Source organism: Tenrec ecaudatus, chromosome 2 (genome assembly GCF_050624435.1).
Source record: "Tenrec ecaudatus isolate mTenEca1 chromosome 2, mTenEca1.hap1, whole genome shotgun sequence".
NCBI classification, from domain to species: Eukaryota; Metazoa; Chordata; class Mammalia; order Afrosoricida; family Tenrecidae; genus Tenrec; species Tenrec ecaudatus.
Window position 1 is genome coordinate 253,702,040 of NC_134531.1, and position 26,187 is coordinate 253,728,226.

The window sequence follows — 26,187 nt, forward strand, 5'->3', positions numbered from 1 at the left end:
AAGACGAGATTTACTTGAGTTGAAATAAACAAACTTTATATGCGGGGGCTTTAAAAAAATTCACAGAGAAATTCCATTATCATTGAATTCCACTCACCCACACACTTTCTGGAGCCTCCCTGTACATCTATCTCAGTATTTTTGTTATCTCTGCGAAGAGACTGACATTTCACTCAGAAACCACTGCTTACGTAAGAATAAATGACACAAGAACGCTTGCAAATTCCAAGTGTATTTTAAGTCAGAGCGGCCACTCAAAACATGCTTTTGCGATACCTACACGAGGAGAATACAAAGCGCACATATCCCGAGGCTCACAGAAGAAGTGTTACCAGTCACCAAAGAATAAATTCCAACTCCCGGTGCCTCAGCTGTGTCAGAACACAACTGTGCTCGGGAGGAGATTCCAAAGCTGACTCCTCAACAGGTAGATTGCTCAGCCTTCTCCCTGTGTCATCGCGGAGTGGACTGAACCCCGGGCCTTTGTTAGGGGACGAGTGTGTCGCCTGGGAGGCCTCCCAGGGCTCTTAAAAAGGACAGATGGGAGACCGTGATAGGATGAAGGGTCCCATCTGTGGGGCATAACCAACATGATCTGCTCAGGTTTAGTGCTCGAACAGTTTTGATTAAAGCTGTGTGTGTGTGTGTGTGTGTGTGTGTGTGTGCATGTGACATACGAGGATTCAGAAAGTTCACGGGAAAACTCCATTATTTTCCCATTCACTTTTTAAGGCAGTGGTTCTCAACCTTCCTAATGCCTCGAGCCTTTCACACAGTTCCTCATGTTGTGAAGACCTCCCAACTATAACATTATTTTCGTTGCTACTGTTTTGAATTGGGTGACCCTTGTGAACCCACAGCTTGAGAACCGCTGTTTTAAAGCGCCTGTGAAGGAGCTACCTAAAAGTTATTTTTAAGATTCATTTTCTGCAGACTCCTCACAATTGGACAGGGATGCAGATGAGCCTGCACGATTTACAGATGACCAACAAAAGTGAGAAAAGACGCCCCCCACAAAAAATCATGAAGCCAGTTGTATATTTCTAAATGGACAATATATGGGGCATTAGATTCTTCTATAATTGCCATCTAAAATGAGAAGTGTTCACACTGTATTACAAGTCCTAATACTTGTATCAGATGTTTATAAAATAGTTGCCAAAAAGATTCTGGATGTTAGCAAGGAATTTTCTATGTAGCAGACACTGGTTTTAAACCGATCCAGTTAAAATGAAAAACACCCAGATTTCAACAGAGGGAAAAGACGAAAGTATTTTAATAGGATTAACAAGAAGCATGTGTGCTGAGAAAACTAGAGGGCAGCAAACACTAAACATGCATTTGTCCAAGTCAGATATGTTCTACAAGTACAAAAATAAATTTCGCATACTCAAGGAAGGATTTTTACTAATATGCCAGATCAAATCTGTGGTATATGACGTACACATCCAGAATATTGATCATTCTCAACATTTCCTCTTTGGATGGTACAGCCATCCTTTGTTTTACTGTTATAAATTTTAACATACCTAACTCCTCACTAATTGACAATTATAACATTTCCCATTTATGACTGTGGTAGTTACACGATCTGGTGTCAATCTGAGGATTCAGAGTGAAGGAGTAGAGTCTAGCCTGTCAAATCAGGCCGCAGCTTGATGACCTCGTTTGGAGGCGCTAAGGAGATAAATGGCTCACTGGAGACAGGACACACAGAGAGATATCCCTGTTGACAAACCACACAGAGCTACGCTGAGAGAGCAAGAGCCCCGGAGTTGGAGGAGCCATGTGGAGACCCACATCAGTGCTGAGATGCCTCTACCACTACTGGATCCACAAGACTTTCCACCCACCGGCTTATGATCTTTCTCTATTTGGCATTATTGTATGTGTTTCATAAGTCTGAAGAAGAATTTATAGATTGGTATCGGCCATATGGGCTAATTTCAGACTTATGTACTTGATCTGGACTGGGCTGGGATGTTTTCTCAATATTCAACTGCTATTGTATATAAAGCTCTTTCTTTTTTAAATTTAAACATTTATTTTATTTAATGTATTTATAAAATGAAAATTCTTGTTTTGAGAATCATTTTATGGGGGCTCATACAACTCTTATCACAATCCATACATACATCAATTGTATAAAGCGCATCTGTACGTTCGTTGCTCTCATCATTCGCAAAGCATTTGCTCTCCCCTTAAGTCCTTGATATCAGCTCCTCATTCTTCCCCTCCCTTCCTGACTCCCCCTCCCTCATGAACCCTTGATAGTTTATAAATTATTATTTTTTGTCATATCTTACACGGTCCAACATCTCCCTTCACCCACTTTTCTGTTGTCCATCCCCCAGGGAGGAGGTCACATGTAGATCCTTGTAATCAGTTCCCCCTTTTTACTCCACCCTCCCTCCATCCTCCTGGTATCACCACTCTCAGTACTGGTCCTGAAGGGGTCCTCTGTCCTGGATTCCCTGTGCTTCCAGGTCCTATATATACCAGTTACATCCTCTGGTCTAGCCAGATTTGTAAGGTAGAATTGGGATCATGATAGTAGTGGGGTGGGGGGAGAAGCATTTAGGAACTAGAGGAAAGTTGTATGTTGCACTGTTGCTACACTGCACCCTGACTGGCTCATCTCCTCCCTGCGACCCTTCTGTAAAGGGATGTCCAGTTACCTACAGGTGGGTTTTGGGTTTCCACTCCACACTCCCATCGTTCACAATGATATGATTTTATTATGCCTGTTCTTTGATGCCTGAAACCTGATCCCATCGACACCTCATGGTCATACAGGCTGGTGTGCTTGTTCCAAGTGGGTTTTATTGCTTCTAAGCTAGATGGTCGCTTGTTTACCTTCAAGCCTTTAAGACCCCAGATGCTGTATCTTTTGATAGCTAGTCACCATCAAAAGCTCTTTCTTATACACATGAGTATTCATAGATTTGTTTCTCTAGTTTACTCAGACTGACACAGTGACCATAGTAAATCTACTTACTGGAAAACAATGTTAGAGCCAGGTAAGCAGCTTCAAGCAGTGACTACAGGAGTGGGAGCAACCCCCATAGGTGCCTCTTGGCGCCTGAACAGCATTTGGCCATCAAGGTTTAACCTAAAATAGCCAGTTTGGTCTTTGGAGCCTTACTGTTTCACACGAGTGGGTGTGTATACCATTAGTTTACCTTAGGCAAATCATCTACACTATATGCATAATTTAGTAGCATTTTTTGCTACACCAGAATGAATAAATTAGCAGGTGTTAGAATAACATCAAGAGGTAATGATGCTTATATTGAGAAAAACGAACATTCCAAAGAAAACCAACATATCAAGACAAAGAACAAAATGTTTCTGGAAACCAACACTGGCTTGAGAAGGGCAAAAAAACACACAAACAAAAAAAAGCTATGAAGAACACTCCTTCTCCATGTTTCTACCTTCCTTGATAAGAATCCAAAAACACCCCACAGATTTGCTGGGATTCCTGCCTTGCTAAGTAAATGCTGATAGAGACTAGGATGGCTTATTATGATGCTTTTATCGTAGGAGGATGTACACAAACGGGAATGTTTGGGGGCTTTCTCATGAGGAGTTCAGAGCAAGGGTCCAATCACTGGTTCTTGACTTTGGAAACATACAACTCAGGCTACTTTCTAACTAGGGAGATCCTTCAGCACAAAGGGGTGACCAAGAGCCAAAGAACAGAAGAAGAGGCGGTGCAGGAGAGGAAAAGATGGAAAACTAGGGGCTCTCATTCATTCCCACTCTGTGAAAATATCATCCCCTCACAATTCTTTGGCTTTTATATTGTGTTTTGAACTCTTACGTGGAGGTTTTATGAACATTTTCTACACTAAAAGCCATCACAGAAAGTCATGAGTAAAAAAATCATTTTATCTCCCAGGGTAAAAATAAGATGGCTATTTTCGGATTAAGAGAGACTGAATTTTGCTCTGCCGTCCACATTTTTTGTGTGTTGGTCTTTAAAACTAGACTACTGAAACCATTTAAATGATGACACTCACACGCCACCGATGACACGGATTGATCCAATTCCATGAAAATTTTCCCCATCGTGTTTTAAAAACTTAGGAACAGAATCTATATGTTCACTAAAATCTTTGGCCTGTCCACAAAAGTGAGGTTTCTCATAAATAATAACCTGAAAAACAGTAAAGAGAAAGCTTGCAGTTTATAACAGTTACATACTGACTTTCCTAAGTTCTATTAAAGAGAACAGGGACCACTGCCCTTTCATCAATATCTACCTTAAAAAGTAACACAGTATCAACAAAGGATGAACACTATGTTAATTAACACGTTTCTCTCAAATTAGTACACTCACATAATATTATTGTTCTGGATGCCCAAATTGCCCAAATCCTAACACCACTTCTTAGGGGAAACTGCCTTATAATTTGTGCTTGAACTATCTTGATATGTTCATCCCTGAATTTGAAATTTAATACATATTGAGTTTCCTACCATAAGATATAAGAATTCTGTGGAGATATAAGGCCTATCAATATATGATCCATTCACCTGAGAAAACTTATGTGGTCTTAACACTAACTGTTTCTAGGGTTGCTATTATTCACTGAGAAGAAACAAGACATCCACAGCTTTGAGTTTAAAGCGATAACTCAATGAAAACAACAGCTGAGAAAGTTTTTGTTTTATACACTAGATATTGAGTTGAATTGGGTGATTAGGGGGAGAGAGGAAAGGTAACTGCAGTCTTAAAATTTATTTCCATTTGGATTGGGACAAGTGTTTCTCTTTTATGATTTTGATGGTCTTCGGTTCCCAAGTACAGATTCCTAGTGTGTGAAGTGGTAACAGTGACAACAGTGCTATCCTGCATTCATTTTTCACTTGGTCCTACTTATAGATATGGGCACAAGTGGACAACAACTGTCAATGCATGACCTCGGCCGGCATTTCCCTAGGTGGGAGATACTGCCCCTGGGGAAAGGGTGCTGAATCATCCAGGGACTGCAAAAGCAGATACCTGCACTTTAACCTAGGTTACAAGTTCTAGTGCAAAAGGTGTAAATTGCCCAGGGGAACACTGAGTTCTGTTTTGTGAAAAGAAGGTGCTCGGCCAAGTAAGTTTGGGAACCTGTGACCTAGACAAGACCCCAGGCTTAAACACACTGGCCAAGCCAGAGATAGTCTCTTTATAAAAACTGACTATCAGATAATACAGATGGAAAGAAATAGATAAGATTAAGTAAAAAGTATTGCTACCAGGTTTCCAGACATACATGCAGGGGTTTACTGAAAACAAAATGTGCTTAAACATGTCTCTGTGATCAGAGGGCCAGCTGCAGACAAGATCGCTCAGTAACCTACTGGTCTTATTCTGGTTCTTTGGTGCTATCAGGCTCTTCCAACAGTGACCCTGTGCACACTGCCCAGTCCTGGGTCATCCTCACAGCTGCCTTTACGTTTGGACCCAAGGATGTAGCCACCGTGTAAACCCATCTCAACGGGCACAGCCTTCTTTTTGTCTCCTTGATCAAACAGTCCTTTGCTGACAACTGCTCTCTCTTGATAATATGCCTGAAGCATGTGAGACCACCCTTACTTCTGTCCTTCTTCCAAGACAGATTTGCTTGTTCTTCTGGAAATTCATGGCACTTTCCATAGCTTTTGCCAAGTCCATAATTAAATTCCAAAGAGCTGGTTTGTTTGGGAGGACAAGACAAGGAAGAGTCCCAGGGCCTCCATGCTTGCCTCTGGTGGTGTTCTGATGCGATTCCACACAAGCTTGCTTTCACCTTTGATCCTCTCTCTTTTTATACTCATGTACTAGCTCGTGGTCCTCCTTTCTTTATTAAAATATGCTTAATCAGAGTTCCACCTCCACCTACTTGCCTCAGTTCCTCTCCTTTTCAGATTTGTCTGGGACATCACTCCCAAAAGGCTCCTAGATAACTCCAAAGGATTTCTGCCACCTCACGCCAAACACAGTACAAACCAACTCTATCATCATTTCTTCCTTAGGGGATTGGGTTTGTCAGGGTTGTCCATAGAGATGTCCATCTTTCCATCCTGACTCCACTTCCCATGTATAGCCATAGGTGGGCCTTAAGCAACCAGTACTCCAATGCCCATTAGCTAGGTACTATTTTTAAAAAATCATTTTATTGGAGGCTCGTACAGTTCTTATCAAAATCCATCCATCCATTCATTGTGTCAAGCACATTTGCACATTCTTTGCCACTATCTTTCTCAAAACATCCTCCTTCCATTTGAGCCCTTGGTATCAGCTCCTCGTTTCCCCCCTTTCCTCTCCCACCCCCCGTCCTCATGAACCCTTGATAATTTACAAAAGGCACTATTTTCATGTAGGTAGGAACACTTATTTTTAATTTAGTGACTCCAAACCAACCTCAAGTTCACTGCCATTGAGTGGATTCCAACTCATAGCTACTCTACAGGACAGGGTAGAACTGCCCCTGTGAGTTCCCGGGATGGAAACTCTTCAGGGGATAAAAAGTCTCATTTTGCTCCTGAGGAGCAACTGGAGGTTTTGAACTGCTGACCTTGAAGTTAGCAGCTCAATGCGTAAGGACTATACTATGCCACCAGGGCTCCTACTTTAGTGATTTAATTTGCCTATAAATTAGTAGTACAAATATTAGGTTGTCACAAAAGCCTGTTTAAGACTTACCTTCAGGTTCATAGGCATTTCCACTTTCAGTCCACCCTGGAAATGAAAAGAAATTTAAATATTAGACATAAATATTTTAAATCTCTGACAGTCAATCAATTAGGTGTGTAGGTAATAAGAACATGACAACAACTAACAGTCAAAGTAAAGCTTTTAAGAACAGGCCTCTAGAGTAGGGAGTCACAATCAATTCAAACCGATCTACATGAATGTGGGTGTCGAAAGGCAAGAAATCCTAGTAGACCTTTCCCAGCCTACACCTGCTGCGAGGAAGGAGCTCACTGTCGTGTGTTCAAAACAGAATGGATTTGCCAGCCCATTTGGAAACCTCACGGGGTAGGGCAGATTTCTACGTTATTTTGTAGCATTTTTTCTTCTTTCTTCTCTACATTGAGGACACGCAGGAAGCTAACCACCCTTCCTGTTCCACCTTGTACTTTTTACTACACACAAATGCCCTTTGGGACCTCAAAACTGTGGGGAGACAAAGTTCATGCTAGAGGGGGAGGAACAATCTGAAGAGCAAGAACAAGAATGACTGCACCACAGCAGGAGTGTCAGCGACAGCACCGAATCACACGTACAGAAGTCGCTGGGTTGGTGACTCTTTGTTTATATTTTTGCCAAAATGGGAGGAAAAAATTACATGACTAACAATGATTATGGAGAAAAAGACAGTGTTCTAAAATTGACTGTGGCAAAGATTGTTCTACTCTTCTTGATATGGTTGAACTACCGAATTGTATATGTGGACAAAGTGCCAATAGAACTGTTTAAAAAAGAAATGCAACCCATCCTCATAAAACCCTAATTCTGGAGTTGTCTTGTTAAAGTGGCATTCCACACTGTGCCATTTCTTAACATTTCCCCCTTTTCCTGGTTTATACTTTAAAAAAAAAAAAAAGAGGCACAAATGACCAAAATTGGTGTATTCGGTGTGATGGTTCCTTAACCTTAGGTGTCAAATTATCTAGGCCATGATTCAAAAGAGCTTTCAGTTCTACATTCAACTGGTCATTTTCTTTTTCTTTTTGTTACTCTGTTTTATTAGCATTTCATCCACATGTCATACAATTTAGTAATTCAATTGTATCAATAAGAGTTGTACAATTGTCATCATCTTCAATTCTAGAACATTCTCCTCTTCCTGGTAGTCATTGTTATTCATGTCGGTCCAAATGCTGCCATCTGACCTACAGACTATGGAATCTGCAGGTTTTCACAAGCCTAGGAGCCAGCATCCTCCTGCTTCACCTGCTTACGCTAAGTTTATCAGCACCTGCAACCTCATGAGTCATGACCTATCATAACTGACCCATCCATGGATTTAGGCCATGCCAGTTTCTACAGCTCCATGAGTCATTTCCTTGAAAGTGCTGTGTGCGTATGTGTATTATGTGTGTGGACATACATGTATATACATACTTTTATATGTATTTCATTGGGTTTGCTCTTCAAGAGACTGCTCTGTTTGACCAACACTTACAATGCTAAAAAGGTTTTGGAAATGCCTAAAGAGGCGATGCTGAAGATTTAAAGTGCCTAATAGTAAATATTCAGATGTTTTAAGGGACTGTTGGTAGCATTATGGTTCCTAAAAGCAATTCTGGTGAAGGCTCAAAAGAAAGTAGGATGAATTATAAAGCCTTTATTGTCTTAGAGACCACATGTGGCACCAGCCACAGGTTGAGGAATGATATTGAATAAGCTAAGGACACCTGTCCTAACAAGTTCACGAGGGACATGGTTACACAAACTGTTGTGAGAGATATTAAGTCTGTGACCAATAGATCTACCCAATGACACAGCAGAACCCATCCCCTTACACCGAAGGAGAAGGAGCAACAACAAACAGAAAGAACATGGTGTGCCTCCAGGACTCGTGCAGGTGAAGGAAGTGCGTTTGCTGCCCTCCACATATGGGAAAGAGGAGCATCAACAGAACGTGTGGAAGGAGCACCAGGAAGGGAAACCAGGGCTGTCTTGTTTCCAAAGGTGAGGCCATGACCTCTGGAGTCTCCAAGGATGAGGCTACCGCATCCTAGCTTTCAAAGAGTCAGCTCTTCATCAACTCAGTTCTGGGACACAGGGCTGTCATTCGATTGGACCACGAGGAGGAAACTATGGCCCAAAGTCGGAGGGCAGGGCTGCCGTGCCAAATTGGGCAGAAGAATGGAGTCTTCTGGTTTGAGGTTGCCACTGAGAGGGACTAGGAGAACGAGGTCCTCCAAAGCCCAGGGAGTAGAGTTGTCCTCCCAGAAGTGGAAAGGTGGGTTAAGGACAAGGGATCTAGGACTTCCACCTGAGTGCTGATGGTCGGGCCACTGCCCGGTTGTTCTCAGAAAACGAGTTATTTTCAAGCCTTGGGAGCTAGCATGAATTGTTCTGCTATGTTTTGGGCTTGCTTCACTCCCTTTGTCCTTTCTTTTCCTCCAGAGTCTCCCACTTGAAATGGAAACAGCTGCCTTGTGCTTATTCCACCATCGGACTTCAAAAACAGTTAACTAGTAACCAAGATGTCGGTGGTTCACAGATGGATGAAGAACCATGCCCTGCAGAGAGATGAAATGTGCCTAATGTCGTATTCAGACTGGATTTAGATGATTCAGAGGTGATGTCTGGACCTAAAGCATTTGAGATGAAGTGACTGGAGGAAGGTATTTTACATGTAAAGGGACGTGAGTTTCAGGAGGCCAACGCGTGGCATGTTACAGATTGAAATGCATCCCTCCCCAAAGTTATGCTGTTAATCCTAAACTCTAGGACTGTAGTTATAATATTATTGGGGATTGAGTTTTCTGTTAGGACAGGATGCATTTTAAATCAATACAAAAGATATTGAACAAACATTCAAAAAACCAAGCAAACAAAAACACAGAGATGGGCGAAGAGAGATGTCAAGCCACACAAAAATGGCCCAGGAGAACTGCAGAAGCAGCTAGCTAGGCAGTGCTAGAGAGAGAGAGAGAGAGAGAGAGAGAGAGAGAGAGAGAGAGAGAGAGAGAGAGAGAGAGAGAGAGAGCCAGAGCCTTTCTCTAGAGCTGGCACCCTGAATTTGCACTTCTAGCTCCCTAAACTGTGAGGAAGCGTGTGTGGTCTTTCAGTTATAGCAATCCCATGCAGACTAAGATGTCACATTAGCAAGCATTTAATAAATTTCCCCTGTGGTTGCCACAACACAGCCCCAAACACTGCAAGCGCACACTATATCTTTAAAATTAAGTACTGGCAGAACTAGCCACTCAGGAATGCCAAACTGATCATCAGTAACCAAAATAGAAGAACGTGATTTACTACAAATAATCTCGGAATAGAAATCATAAGACAAATTCGGCACACACTCTAAATCTGCACAGAACAGTATTAATAAGCAAACAATGCAAGTATTGTTAAGTAAACAAGTAAGCTTGGGCCTTTGTAGTCTAGACATTCCAATATAGAAGTCGTTTTGGTGATGAATCCGTTGTATTTACATGTGCTTACCATCTGAAGTGGGTGCAATGATTTCATTTCAGTTGCTGAGATCTCAAAGAGCCCATGGTCTTCCTCTAAAACTGTAGCCTGTCCCTTAAAATTGATGTCGGGGTAGGCAAGCCACCTAACAAGAAATAAATGGTTAGTATAACAATAGGACTGTGCGACTTTAATCGAGTTTCCTAAGAGTAAAAAAGGGTTCCCACAGAAAAATAAAAATAAATCCCAGTCATCGAATTTCACTAGTAAAATACAATCCAAAGTGACAGCCAGCCTGCATATCCAAACAAGCATTAACATGCTACTAAGTATTTACATCCAAACACTATCTATCTTACAAGTTGAATATGTTTCCCAAGTTCTTAGAATTTCCAATGACTCAAAGATGTGAAACCTTAAATTCAAATAGATTATTGGGGGGGGGGGGACAAAAAAACACTTTTACTCTATTCTCTTCTTTGTTCAAATGGGGCAATCAGGGGCAGGGGGTCCACCAGGCATTTGCCATCTCTGACTCTCATTGTTAGAGCTGATTATAAGTTCTAGTGGCTGCCTTGGGGACAGTGTTTGAAATAAGATTCTCAGAAGACCGTTCTAGCTCTCAGCTAATGACAAACATTTCTCAAGGACAGAGCAATTACTATGTCTCCCCAAAAGTTCTATTCAATGGTTGGGCATGAAAAGAATGACATTTGACAGTGACCCCAAAAGTCAACATTCACCATCAAAGCAGATAAAACTCTGCAAAATGGAAGAAAGGCCTCTATATTGAACCCGGCCTGCCACAGGCTTTGGTGACTCAAGACAATCACTAGGAACTATGCTGAGTTAGTAGTTAGACCCATGTCTAAAGGTATCTTGGGAATCACAGATGTCTGGGATCAAATCTATACTTGCCAACGGGGAACCTGAGGCACACTGCTGAATTCCCTCTTCTATAACGTGGGAGGAAAACTACCTGCCTGGCAGGAACTGAGGCGTATGCAACACAAAGCCCCTGGATTTTAGTAAGCACCCCATAACTGGTAGCACTGAGAAGCCCTGGCAAGAAGTTAGCCTAGAGACTTCTACGCCAAGGACCTGGCTTTGTTTCCTTGTCATGAGATGCAATGAGCAGAGGCTGGATGCATCTATCAAGAACTCGGTCCCCCGAATTTTATGCCTGTCTCTGTGAGTCATCCATCAAAGCCCTAATTGGATCCAAAGAAAGAGAGAAGCTATTTTAATCCCTGAAACAAGCCTTTCCCTGGCTTCCAGGCTTAGAAGTATAATTAACTAATGAGAATTTCAGAAAAATGCACGTCGCCTATTAAACTATGAAAAAAAACCTTTGGAAGTCATCAGTCACTGCTAAACGGACAGACTGATACGTACACTCCTGACTTCACAGTGAAGGACACAGACTTGGGGAGATTCAGTTCTTCCAAGTTGGGGACTGCGCGCTGGATGTAGATCGGGCAGCATGCTGGGTCGGACTGGGGACAAAGCTCTATCTCTGGAATGCTACAATCCTGGAGGGAAGAGAGAAGGGCTTTGAAATGATCCAGAAGCACACAGCCCCTGCATTCTCCACACTCTGGCACACAGTTACAATTATTCTCATTGTTTCAATGCCTTCACAACATAAAGGAAATATTGTTTCTACTTAACCAGTTTTTTTAAAGACATAATTTTTCTAAGGCACTACGTTGCTAACACGCAATATTATTGATTGAAAAGGAACTGCCACCGTGCACGGTTTTGTTTGTTACAGACGATTCCATTAGGCCATGTTCAGAGCTCCAGTCCTATGTGAGGGCAAGTGCTGGTAAGCCTTCCTTCTCAGAAGCAAAACAAAGCCATAAAGGAGGAAGGGAGTTAAACACAAGCTGATCTCATGGGGGACATAAAAAACAAATCATAGCGAAGCACAGCGCCCCCCGAGAGCTGACCTAATATACACTGACAAAAGGAAATTTGAGGCGAGGGAAATCTGTTTTCCTGCTTACGGGGGTGCTCTTTTTGCTTTTGGTACAAGTTTGTCCAGAGTTGAAATTAAGAGTTGACATTTGCTCCTTCACGCACCTATTCTTACACATTCAGTATCCACTGTCACTATTCAGGATCCTGTCTCGTGTCCTGACAGAATTTCATGGGTGGGCGTCCCTGGGCAGTACGCACAGCTGACCCACTCGGTTATTCACCGAGAGGCTGGAGGGTTGAGGCCATCCAGAGGTCCCTAAGAAGATCAGCCTGGCAATTTGCTTTAAAACAACAAACAAACGAAAACCCAGCCATGGAAAATACTATGACACACATAGGGTCGCCATGAGTTAGATGTCAACTTGGATGATTAATCGGTACATCGCTTGTGGCTTATTCCCGCTGACATCGACCTGGTTAGGCCCAGACTACAACGGTGAGTATCGGCACGAGCTGGTGAATGAAGCACTAGCTACTGTTCATACCATTCCACAAAAACAGCCCCCAAACAAACCAACAAACCCAAACCAAACTCACTGCCATTGAGTTGACTCCGACTCATAGCAACGCTGTAGGGCAGCCTGGCACTGCCGTTTTGGGTTTCTGCTTCTGAACTCTTTATGACAGAAGAAAACCTCATCTTTCTCCTGCAGCAAGCCTGGTGGTTTCAAACTGCTGACCTTCTGACTGCAGCCCAGTGTGTAACCGCTACGCTACTGGGCTCCCTTTTACACCACTGTAATTGTGAAAATACCATCTTTCTTAAGACACTACACTTGGCTCAAGGCCCTAGAGCCTATGAGCCTCTATGCTGCGACCCTTGAATACAGTTCCTCATGTGGTGGTGATCCCCTTCCCCCCACAAACCATAAAATTATTTTCGCTGTTACTTCATCACTGTCAGTTTGCTACTGTTATGAATCGGGCGACCCCTGTGAAAGAGGTCCACAGGTTTGAGAACCACTGTCCTAGAGCAATAAATTCACTGGGTTTTTGTCTCCTAACAGTTTCACTGGCATATAATTCACATAGCATATGATTTAATAGTTCAATCACATCACGAGCTATACAGTCATCACCACAATCCGTTTTTGAACATTTTCTTCATTCCTGTACTCATCGGGATGAGCTCTTGGTTATCCTTGTACCACAGGGCTTCTACACCAACTTCTCATACCCTTCGGTAACACCAGTCTCTGTGCTATCCCCACTCCTCCTCTGGTCTGTGTACCTCTGCCATGATCTGTTTGCCTTCTCTCAACTACAGAGATGCTACCCTGTATGCCCATTAGGAAATCCTACTTAATATTCATATTCTAGTGAAAAAATACCTGGTGGTAGTTATATAATTTGTTAACTCGAAGATATATAAAAGTGCTGGGGTGGTGTTCAACCTGTCAATCAGGTCGCAGGCTGATGGTGCCTCCTTGTGGGTGTGGCCTTCTCATTAGGAGGGTCCTGGGAACCTCCTCTCCTCTCTCTGCCTTCACCTTCCTGCTGGCTGACCCTGGTTGATGCCAGAGCCCTGCAATGTTACCACCGCCCTTGGATTCACACAACTTTGCACCCACCAGCCGGTGCTCTTCCGGCATTCCGCATCACTGCACGTGGCTGTGTGCATTTGAAAGAGGACTTACAGACTAGTACTGGACGTAGGGACTTGAGTTGCACTGGGCTGGAATGTTTTCTTGCTATATAATTACTTCTTGATACAAAGCTCTTTCTTACACAAAAATGAGTGTCACTGGATTTGTTTCTCTAGTCAACCTGACCTAACACATGCCTTATCCTTTCGCAGGCCCTCCAAACCACAATTATTTTTTCCTCGTCTGAAACTAAGGTTGTATTTCTGCCTAGACACAGTCTATCACCATACTCTTTAAGTGTATAATTAAAGAACTCAAGTTTCAATAACATCATTCTCACCAGTCACATTCTGAAATCAAATGATTACGCTTTAAATAAAGAGGTAAAATGCATTAATAATTAGAGTGGCATTTATTATAACCTGAATATTTCTTATAACAGTTCATACTTTTAAAACTGTAATTTTCTGATTTCTATTAACCTTTCTCCAGACAAATTCCCAACATCCTTATTAGAATGCAAACAGAAAGCAAATCTGTATGTCTTATTTTCAGAAAATTCATTCTAAAATGCGATATATATTGAAGAGCATAGCCTAAAATATCCTTTATAAAGTAAAAGTGTATTTCCTTCTAAGGCTTCCTCTCGAAGACAGGCAGAAATAACACCTGGTCTGAGTGCAAAGCTCTTTTGTTGGCCATTCATAATGGAGTTCTAGTAACATGACGGAAAGCACTGTTATAGTTATGTCCCCGGGGGATGGGAGGTTCAGCACCAGAACACTTAATGCAGTGTCTAACACAAACAAGTTTCCTTTGCATTGTTGTACAAACAATGTTTGGGTGGTGTACTTTTCAAAGGAAAAATGCTAGGAGGCATTTCACTCCACAAGCCAGATGGAAACAGCACAACAGCCAAAGCATAATAATGGCTATAACATTTAACAGAAGAATAAGAATGCCCCGTTCTCAGGTATCTTTCTAGAATCCTAACTTCTGCTCCAGTAGTCTGCAAACGGTTTGCGGATACAGTCTACTTTGTTCGTGTTGAATCGTCCAGCAAGGAGACTTGTTTTCATAGTCTTGCAGTCAAAGCACCACAGCAAGCTACGGGTATTTTATAAGAGCTGAATGACAACAGCAAGTTTGCTGCTGGCTAAGTTTCCCTGGCTTCCTCCTCCCAGCCTTTCCTAGCCCTGCTGTTCTTCACAAATACACCCTAACGAAACCTTCAAACACCGACTCTTTAATATAATTGGTTGGAATGCAGATAAAGGTAGCTTTTGGTCTTAGAGGTGGGGACACTTCAGAAAGTTCATGGTAAAGATACTATTATCTTTTAATTCCATTTTCCCACAAGTTTTTGAAGTCTCCTAGTGCTATAGTATCGTCCAGTCTGAGTTCCCCTGTGCCTTAATTTTTTAATACATAAAAACATAAATGAAAACACTAATTTTTCTCTGGGTCAATATATTAGTTATAAAATAAGCTAAAATAAAAACAAACTATGCAGCCCAAAATAACTAACAAAGGAATAGGCAAAAGACATCAATGGGCATTTCAGAGAACAAAAGCAAGCACAGACAATAAATGTTTAATGTCACTAATAATAAAGTCGGTGTAAATGGAAATCTCAATATAAGACAGATGCCATTCTAAAACCACCAGATCGGCAAAATTGAAGAAGTAGGTCAAATTAGGCAGAAAAGGAACTCAATGGTAGAGAGGGAAGGTGGGGGGACGCCTCACAACCACCCCATAAGACCCGGCAATTCTACTTCAACAACTCCAAACCAAACTCACCTCCATGGAGTCAACTCTGACTCACAGAACTGCCCCTGTGGGTTTACAAGACAAGAGAGCCTTATCCTTCTTCCACTGAGTGGCTGATGGTTTTGAACTACTGACCTTGAAGTTGGCAGCCTAATGCATAACCCTCTACACCACCGCCTTAAACCCCCACCCCTTGCATCAAGTCCATTCTGACTCATAGCGGCCCAGCCAGACAGGAACTGCTCTGTAGGGGTTCTGAGACCATCAATCCTTCTGGGAGTAGAGTCTTTTCTTTGTCCGGCAGAGCAGCTATGGAACCCACTGCACCAACAGGGCTCCTTCTGAGAGACAACAACGGTTCTCCAAATGGAATCCTCTGACCAGCAGCGGCAGACTCCCCCTGGAACTTGTTAGAAATGCCTATTCTCAGGCCTCACTGCAGGCCCCCTAAATCAGAAACCCCGTACTTGGGGGTCCAGCGACCTGTGTGATTCTGACACATGTTCAAGGCTGGGGTCACTGAGCTTGGGGACCTTAGGCACTGTGCAGAGGGGCATGAGCAGAAGGTCCACAGCAACATTTTCTGTGAAGATAGCACACGGCACCCCGTATGTCAAGAAAAGAGGAAGACGATGGGATTCTGCTTGAATCAAATACTAGACAGCAGTGAACGCGAATGGATTTCAGACACGGAGCAACAATGTGGCCGAATCTCAGAAACAAAAGCTGGGCCAAGCAACTCCCAGCAGACAAACCGAGTGCCCTTTCTAAACAGTTCCCCAACAGGAAAATCCAAGCAGTAAACATCCATCCCACACAATGGCAAAAGCTAGGGAACAGCAAAAACAACGGTGGCCTCTGGGGGGAAAGAGGATAGACATACTGGCAATGGTCTTTTTATTCTTGAGTATGGATGCATGTATGCTCACCTTATCGTCTTTTATGACAGGCATAGCCTAAATATTTGTATTCATATTGACATGTACATGTGAAAGACTGAATGACACGGGCTGAGGCGGCCACGGCACAATGAGCTGGAGGGAGGCGGCTGGACAAAGGGAGAGCGGGTGAGCATGGGTACAAGTTAACTGCTCTGCCGGGCAGGAAAGGAACAACTACCAATAGGGAAGAGCAAATTCTCAGAGGAAGGGGTGGTGTCTGTGAACACCGCTTGCATATCCTGTTGTTAGTTTTTACATATGCCTCCCTTACTGGACCGCGCACTCCTTAGGGCAAGGACTTTCCTTTGTTCCTTTATTTCTGTAGTCCCGAGTGTAGAAGGAACACAAATATCTGAGGCATAAATGAATGCCGTGAATAGCTCTCGCCTAGACAGCATCTACTTCATCCCAGGAGTGTTCTCATTAACCGTTGGGAACAGCGCGAGGGTCCCCTTCTAAGCTGTTAGCTGGAGCTTTCGTCAAAGCCTCCAACGCTTTCCTATGTTTTGCACATCAAATCTGAAGAGCGGAAGTCCCTGATTTGCCTGTGAGGGCGACAAAGCCCCGGCCTTGATCATCTTGGAACATACTTTCTCCCTTGCTCACTCAGCTCCAACCCCGCCAGCTTCTCCTGGCTGCTCTGCGAACGAACAAGGCATAATTCTAACTCGGAGTTTTGTGCCCACTTTGACTGGTGATCCTTCAGCGTAGCAAGCGACTTGGTCTCTCAAATATCAAGCCAGAGAAAGTCTTTCCTGGATTTAGTTCTTCACTCTTCTCGACTTTCCCTCATTATGCACACCACTATTTGCCATTGTACCTACACTGCCATAGGGTCCCTTCTGACTCACAGCCTCCCGATATCTACAAATCTGTATGGGAACAGAGAGCCTCGTCATTCTCCAGCAGCTGGGGATTTGAACCTGCAACCTAGCAGAGCCCAATGCTTACTTGATAGCACCATCAGGACTCTTCTTGACATGATAGTACATACAACTTTGTTAACTCTGTCCTCCCCACTGCGAGATAAAATTCAATGACAACAGAAGGACTGCATCGGTTTCATTCACGGCTGGAGTCTCAGCATTTGGAATACTATCTGGCCCAGAGTAGTTGTTCAAATAAACTTTTGAATGTAAAAATAAATGGACCAGTCAAGGAAAACTGGCTATCTCCTGGTAGCTCACAAGGCATGAGCAGCACACTGCAGTAGGAAACACTCGATGTTTCCTACCCATTCATTCATTCAGCACACACTTGCGGGACGGAATCCGCTCCAAGCGTGGGGATACAACAGTGAACAAGACGGACGGCATCTCTGCCTTTAGGACCCAAGTCTAAACTCTGCTCGCCATCCTTAGGAAGGCACCCCGCAGCATTACAAAATTAGACTTGTCAGTGTTTTTTAAGACAGATAGAAAAGTATGCTGCCACACTCAAAATAAAACAGCTGCATTCTGTGAGATGACCATGATGAAACAAAAATACCCACAATTGGAGATATAAAGCACCACTACCTCAAAAAACTTAAATACTGATGCATTACTGTAACAGTGCTGCAGGTGCTATGGGATAAAGGACAAGCCAAAGATGTCTTATATCAACTAGTAATTAGAGCCAATAAATCTTTAAAGCGAAATTCATCCTATAAAAAGATGGTTCAAGGGAAGATGAGAAAATGTTTTGTCTTTAATGAGACATAGTAAGTGGCTTTGTCAGCTAGCTATCCAAAATTATTGGGAGGTGGGAGTAAAAAGCGATATATAAATGTATGTAAGATCTTGATGAAAGAGCAACAATACTATTAACTTGAAGGTAAACAAGCGGCCATCTAGCTGAGAAGCAACAAAGCCCACATGGAAGAAGCACACCAGCCTGTGTAATCACGAGGTGTCGAAGGGATCAGGTATCAGGCATCAAAGAACAAAAAATCGTATCATTGTGAATGAGGGGGAGTGCAGAGTGGGGACCCAAAACCCATCTGTAGGCAACTGGACACCCCCTTATGCTTGCGGAAGGGGTGCGGGAGGAGACAAGCCAGTCAGGGCGCAGTGGAACTATGAAACATACAACTTTCCTCTAGTTCCTAAATGCTTCCTGGCCCCCTATCCCCACTATCACGATCCCAATTCTACCTTACAAATCTGGCTAGACCAGAGAATGCACACTGGTACAGATAGGATCTGGAAACACAGGGAATCCAGGACAGACAACCCCCTCAGGACCAGTGGTGAGAATGGTGATGCCGGGAGGGTGCTGGGAAGGTGGGGTAGAATGGGGGGACTGATTGCAGGGATCTACATATGGCCTTCTCCCTGGGGGCAGATGGTGGAGAAGTGAGTGAGGGGAGACGATGGACAGGGCAAGATATGACAAAATAATAATTGATAAATTATCGAGGGTTATGGGGGTGGGGGGATTGGGGAATGAGGGGGGGGAAAGAGAAGCGGACACCAGGGGCTCAAGTAGAAAGCAAATGTTTTGAGAATGATGATGGCAACAAATGAACAAATATGATTGACACAATAGATGTATGTATGGATTGTGATAAGAATTGTATGAGCCCCTAATAAAATGATTTAATTAGAATAAATAAATAAATCCCATGCTCATAAGTTAAAAAAAAAAGGAACTTTCCCCGGGGCAAGAATAAGGAAAGCCGGGCAGGATTCTATCTGTGATAATGTAAGTGCATCACAAAAAGAAGACAGAGCACTAGGTGGAGATGTGAAAAACAAAGGTGTGCAAGTACTAGTGAGTTTGTTTCCCAAATGAGACATGCAAATGCTGTTTATACAAAAGATTCATGAGTATGAAAGGAGAAATATAAGAACTCTACGAAAACGTAAGGGCCCAGAAGAGATAGGGAATCTATTGTTCAAGCAAGTTTCTAAATCCACGTCTCATGTTTTACTCAAACCAAACTACAACAACCGCAGTCAATGTCAGGACTCACAACATTTAATCTTAAAATATTTCACATACAAAGTGGATTTTCAATTAAATAGTTTAGCTCTATTCTTATTTTCCCCCCGTGTTCCTTTAGCTATATTCTTAAAAGGAAAAAAAAATTTGCTTGCTATTCTAAAACCAAACACAATTATAATTTTTACATGAACCTTCTTAAGAAAAATGATTCCCTGACTCTTAAGTGTCATATTAATATGAATACTAATCTGGAAACAAGATTACTGAAGACTTAACTTGGTGCTTGGTTTAGTGGTAGGTGCTTTACAAACATTCCACTTATTTTTCAAATTTTTAGTTGCAAATCATCAATGGGTTTTTTAAACCAATTTAGTGAGTGTAACTGCAAATGGAAAATAGCACAGCATAACATAATAATCTGAGAGATACTGTTTCACAAAAATCACCATTTCAATCCCAGATACATAAATATCGACATGTGTACCTGGAAGGGATGTGAACCAGAGCTATGGTGGACCAAGCCCCTGCATACACTTTGCTTGCCTACAAGTCGACAGGCTCGGGTTACTGAGTCCTTTGTTACGGAAAGCAGCTAGATGTTGAAGAGTACTCTGTTCTTAGCAACTAACTTGGAGTTGGCGCCTCAACTCATGTGCAATGGAGTGCAACACTGGAACAATACAGTCTTCATCCCCATGGCTGGTTGTGGATAGCACCTTTGATTCGGGGAATTTTCAGTGGCTGATTGTCAGCAGCAAGCCCCAGGCTTTTCTTTCTGGGCTGCCTTAGCCTGCAAACTATCAAAAGCCATTAAGCATCACAGCAACATGACACACCTCCACTAGCAAGTGAGTGGCATCCGTGCACCAGCCTGCAACTGACCCGAGTCTCCTGAGTGGACCACAAAAAATTCCACTTACGGATCCACAGTTACTCTATCCAATGGTGGGTCTACATTCGCTCTCCACAGGAGAATCAGTAGGACAGGAGAGAAGCTGGCAAGGAAGGAATTAGTAACAAGAAGGAACAAAAACATGAATAGCTATTTATTTGAACCCGTGGCACAGTGGTTATGCATTGGGCTGTGATCCTCAAGGTCAGCAGTTCAAAACAACCAGACCTCCCTGGGAGAAGACGGGACTCTCGACTCCCAGAGAGAGTTAGAATCTTGGAGCATCACCGAGGTCTACTCTGTCCTATAGGGTCGCCGTGAGCTGGCAGTGAGTTTGGTTTACTTAATGCAGCAAACGCTTGTACAGTCATTGACCTAACAACTGAACTCCCCGCCACTTACTAAAAAAGGCACACTCTACAATGATAAGGCCAGAAGCTGGCTCAGGCCTAGGTAAATTCCGAATGTCAGCCACTGCTATGAGAACGGAGCTGCCCACAGGTACGAGATCTTACAAGGTTGGAGAAAGGGTACCGCTTGATATCTTATTATTGCCTTTTGTAATGTTGAGAACAAATACTAATGTCTTTCCATTCAATACTCAATAGTTTTGTTTTCCTTCCTCAATCTAAGTTGCTAGCCTATTCAAGGCATATGGGCACCACAATACACGCTCCAAGAACACAGGAAGGACCCGGGGGAGTGGGGGCGGGGAGAAGGGGGCCATGCGCAAACATTGCTTATTCATTCTTACAATCAATATCACTAAAAGGCCCATGTGCAAGTATCCATTCAAAAGGTTCATGTTTTGCTTGCCAGACTGAGTTCTGTTTGGTTTTATTGTCGTGAGGTTTTAGGAGGGCGATCGTTTGTCACATCTTTCTTTTTTTTCTTCTACTAGGCCAGGTATGATGCTGGACATTCCCAAGGAAGACACGAAACCCGAAATTATAGAAACCTTAAGACGATTCCACCTACAAACTATCCATTTCTACTGAGTTAGTTGATTGCATGGGTACAAAAATGTTCTTTGCTGACCTGAACGGCTAGCAGTCAATTCTGTCCAAGCAAACCAACAATGCCCACTACGCCCCAGCCACCCACACAAGCCCAAGTGCACACCTATTACATCACACCGTCACTCTCCAGAGGCTCCCTTGCATCCCCCCTATGGCCCACCTACATCCTGTTTATTCTTGCGAATCTCATCAGGTGGCACCGTCCTCGTCCTCGAGGGAGGTGCCTTCTTTGTGCATGCAGGGTCCTGAATAACCTTTCTCATAGCGCATAGCAAAGGGAGTCACCTAGCTCGCTCTTGGACTTGTATCGATTTCATACGAACTCCCTCTAAATCACTGAAGCATTTATGCCTCTAAATCGCTGAAGCATTTCTTTTAACTTTTATGCTGGAAGGTCTTCTGCATTTTAGTATTAAGTAATATTTTCTAAGCAGGAGTTCTGATGACATAGTGGGTAAGTTGTTGAGCTGTTATTTCCCATGTTGGCAGTTCAAATCCACCAACTACTCCAGAAGTGAAAAATGGGGCTTTCTGCTCATTCTATGCCCATAAAATAAAATGAAATAAAATAAAAGACTTACAATCTCAGAAACCCTACGGATCTCAACAAGCTACTAATGCTACCTCAAAAGTGGCCCAGGGATATATATAAACTTTGGACATACAAATGGATTTTGAGTTCACATTTAATTGTACGCCTAGTCTAAGAACAATTCGACCTTGGGATGTGGCCCTGTACAATAGTTAGCTTCATGAAGGTATCACTGAATATATGGGTGGTGAGTATAGCAGATTGTATCTGACTATCAGAAAAAAATGGTGTCTGGGCTCTTAAAAGCTTGTCTTAAAACAAACAGCCTTCTAGTTAGATGTCAGTTAAGTCCACACAGAAAGAGCACACCAGCCCATGTGATACAAAGATTGTAAGTAATAAAACCAGGGGAGGGAATTGTATTAGAACTTAAATTCTGAGCACTTGGTTTGCAGAAGGCTAGGGATGGCAGTGAAAGACCAGAATTAATTTGTGGAAACCACACTCGGACCCAGGACCCATGAATTCCCTCGGACCATTAGAGCGGATGGGAATGGTCTTGTCTTCAGAGAGAGTGCACTGGAAAGTGGAATATCACAGATATATAGTTGGGTTAAATTTTGTCATGTAATCATTTGTTTTCCTTTTTGACCAATTTTTAATTTGTTCTAGTTTCTGTTATCTTCTGCTTTCTTTTGGACTGAAGCTTTTCTTGAATTTTATTTCGTTGTCCTTGTTGGGTATTTTGCATGGTTTTCTTTATAAGAAATCCAGGATAGGTAAGCCACAGAGACCATAACTAGAGCAATAGTTCCTCAGGGTGATGATGGCTGGGGTGGCGGCTGGGGGGTGTGTGTCAAGGGGGAACTAATAATAATGGGTACAATAGTGAAGAATATGTTCTAAAACTGATGGTGGTGATGATTATACAACTCTATTTAAGGGACTGAATTGTTAAAAAAAATTTTTTCTAAAAAAAAATTTCTAAAGAGCAGTTTCACCCTACCCCACAGGCTTATTTTTAACTGAAAGTGACTTGATAGCAACGAGTTTGAAGAAGGAAAATCAGATATATAACCAAACTTAATGAAAGCATAAAAATAACGCTTCCTCTTCTTTGCCATCTACACCTAGTCACAATATATTCAGGAATTTCCGCTTTTCCCTAAGGATTCCTGGATACAACGCACCTATACTGCTGGAATTTATGTCTATAAGCACTTCATCTACTATGTCACTATAGAAACTTATTGGGCAAGTGTTTCAAGCTTTCATGGCATCTAATACACATTTCACATGTATTAATTCAAAATATTACCAGCAACTTGATTATAAACATTAATGGAAATCAATGCACGTCAAGACTATGTGAGACTTGACACATCAAACAAAACAAAACCAACGACAAAAGACAAAGACAATAGTTCTGGTACCTTTAAGACCCGTTTGATAGAACCCAGTACAAAGTTCCTTTCTGGATGTTTGCGGCTCTGAGGAATCCAGTCGCGGTTTAACACTTTTTCCCCTTCTTCTAACACACATTTCTGACCTTGGAAATGGGGCTTTTCATACAAAATCCAACTGGACAGACATAAAAGCAGCAATCGTTTTAATCATTTTTCTAAGAAATGAATCATTTGTCATACAATAAAGGACACTTAATAGTTCATAGAACATCTTATTGACCTAAATGTGTAGCACTGGGCCGCTCCCCATTGTGAACATATACACTATTTTTAAAACAAGGCTACATGCTAATTTATGCTCAGGCAAAAATCTTAAGAATAGAAGTGTACAGAACTTGGGAGATAAAAAGAGTTCCTAAAAATAGCACAGGGCAGGATACATATATGAAATGTATATGCACTTTATATATGTCCTAAACATGATCATTATATATTAAAAACCACAGATTAACATTCACAGATTATACTTCAACCCTGATTTCCCTATTTCTGGACAAAAGAATCACACGATGACTGTCCCACTCTGCTTACAACATGAATACTTACCAGCAGTTAACATAAAATTGGACAAAGAAATTCTAGCTCCAGCATATGCACGAGGCCTGGTCCATCAGAATACATGAAGCTTGCCTCATTTTCAGACCACACAAAGCACCCTGCAGTCCTTGAGCATGTCAGTCATACAAATGGCTACTACTACGCGGCCTTCACATTCCTCAGCATCCCACCAATTTGGAACTTGATTTCAATGCTACGCCTGCCTCACTCGACTGGAGCCTTCAACTCCATTTTACACTGGGTTAACAAATGAGACCAGGGAAGAAAATTTCCGTTGTCACATCCATCCTACTAATAATGAAGTTCCAGAATGGTATTGACCATATATAATATGTCTTGCTACTCACTGCTGGCTCCAAGCACTACAAACAGCTTATATTTTCGGCCATGAAAATAAAGAAAACAATTCAGTTCAGTTACAAAATTCCACGGATGCTTCAAAATACTCTGTCAAAAACTAAAGGAAGAAAAATATCCCTTTAATAAAGATACAAAGTATGGATTGTGATGAGTTGTATGAGCCCCTAATAAACCGGTTTTTAAAAAAGAGCTGTAAGAGCCCCTAATAAAGTTATTTTAAAAACCAGAAAAAAATTTAAAAGACACAAAACAAAAGAGCAAAAAACTTGAAACATACTTAATTATCAGAAAATAAGCTAAAAAACAACGTAACAGATTGCTTACCAGCCCCTCACAACTTTTATCAGTACGCCATTTGGAAAGGACCATGATGTAGCATCGGGAACATTACCGTAGATTTCTTGTTTATATTTACATCCATGGAGATCATAGATGACCATCTGCAATACATAGTGATAGGCACAATAGCACATTTTAAGAATGCATTTATAATTTCAAAATATTCTGGAACAGAGAAAATAACTGAAATACACAAAAGCATAGATTTAACTTCAGATGCTAAATCCTGAGTAAAATAATCATTTTCTGAGTCAGTTAAGATGATTTATTTTACAACTGTTTTACACATTTTACCTTTGCCTACCTGGGAAACTGAAGCTTACCTTCCCAGGTCTTGGGATACACCTCAGAGTATGCTTGTCAACATTCTGAAATTATAAAAGTGGAAGACGTAAACCATAGGATTCACCAGTGGGAAATGCACATAGTTCACTTTGTTAGCAACCTCAAATCCATTTTACTACCTTATTACTTAGGGGCTATTACGTACAGACCGCTTCTCTCGGCACGGCCTGTGATACGAACGGAAACCGTGTTTACTAGTAATCGCAGGGAGCTTACAGCGTAGAAAGCGGAAACCCATGAGACACACTCATGTGAGACTCTCCTAAGTAGATAACGAAGATACACACACCAACAACCACCCAAGAAAATAGCAGGTTATAAAGAGTCAAAGGGAAGGGTGCCCATGTCTAGATGAAATAACACAGGGAACTTCAGAAGAGATTTCCCTAAGGAAGTGGTTTGGAGAGGGTCTTGAAAAAATAGGAACTCGAGAATTTAAAACTCTGTGGCAGGGTGAGGTGGGGGCAGAAGAGAAAATCTAGAAAGAGAACCATATTCGGGGAAAGGATGCGGGTAGGGAGCACATTGCGTTTAACCCAAAGGCATGTAGACAAAGTGGGATAAGCAGACCTCAAGAGAGTCAGCTGTACCTGCTTGGTTTGCTAAGGGGAACCCTGAAGACTTTGGGACGCATGGTTACTGCACTTGACTGCTAGTCACATGCTCCCAGTGCAAACCAGGCCGCCCGCACACAGAAGGTCAACGTGGCAGCCTGCTCCCACGACTACCACCTGAGGAGCCCGACGGGGCATTTCTGCTCTGTCCTATGAGGGTCACTGTCAGGTGGAACCGACTCCATAGAAGTCAGAGCTTTTCATTTGTTTGCTTGTATGTTTGTCTGTTTAGGAGAAATATTCATCTATTTCCACATCCCATTATTTCTACTAGAATGACTTTGCAAAAGTTTGGTTATGAAGTTATTATTTGCTATCTAGGCTTTCTAAAATAAAGGCAGAACTCTAAAGAATCCCAGGGGAAAAATTTCTGGAATGCCAGAAAGGGAAAACTTATAGGCATTTTCGATATTTAAGTATTTCTAAATCAAGGAAACATTGCAACGGAGTTTCCTCTTGCACGATGGCATTCTCCTGCCACGCATCATGTCTCAGGCTCCTCTATTGTGTGTTCAGCTTTTCACTGCCCTCCTATCTACTGAGCGACAACAGGGTCTCCCCGAAGCAGACAAGCACCGTTTCTCATATAGAGGCTTTAAGACGCGCAGACTGTCACTTAAATCTCTGAGAACAAAACACAGCAGAGGACTAATGCCTCCGAAATCCTCATCTAGTTTCCCCCGGTTATAGTCCCGCTAAAATACACGAGTTTTGATACA

The 26,187-nt window shown here is 42.3% G+C and overlaps 1 protein-coding gene across 1 annotated transcript in view; it reads right to left on the bottom strand.

Moving 5' to 3' along the window:
- The window catches only part of CRYBG3 (crystallin beta-gamma domain containing 3), a 149,437-nt gene that overhangs the window by 48,936 nt on the left and 74,314 nt on the right, over window positions 1-26,187 (bottom strand). Inside the window, exons 6-12 of the mRNA XM_075542432.1 lie at window positions 24,833-24,877; window positions 24,495-24,610; window positions 23,220-23,367; window positions 11,528-11,664; window positions 10,163-10,277; window positions 6,680-6,715; window positions 4,026-4,162 (exon numbers count right to left, since the gene is read on the bottom strand). Coding sequence (XP_075398547.1) covers window positions 4,026-4,162; window positions 6,680-6,715; window positions 10,163-10,277; window positions 11,528-11,664; window positions 23,220-23,367; window positions 24,495-24,610; window positions 24,833-24,877 — 734 coding nt within the window. The remainder of the gene's footprint in view (window positions 1-4,025; window positions 4,163-6,679; window positions 6,716-10,162; window positions 10,278-11,527; window positions 11,665-23,219; window positions 23,368-24,494; window positions 24,611-24,832; window positions 24,878-26,187) is intronic.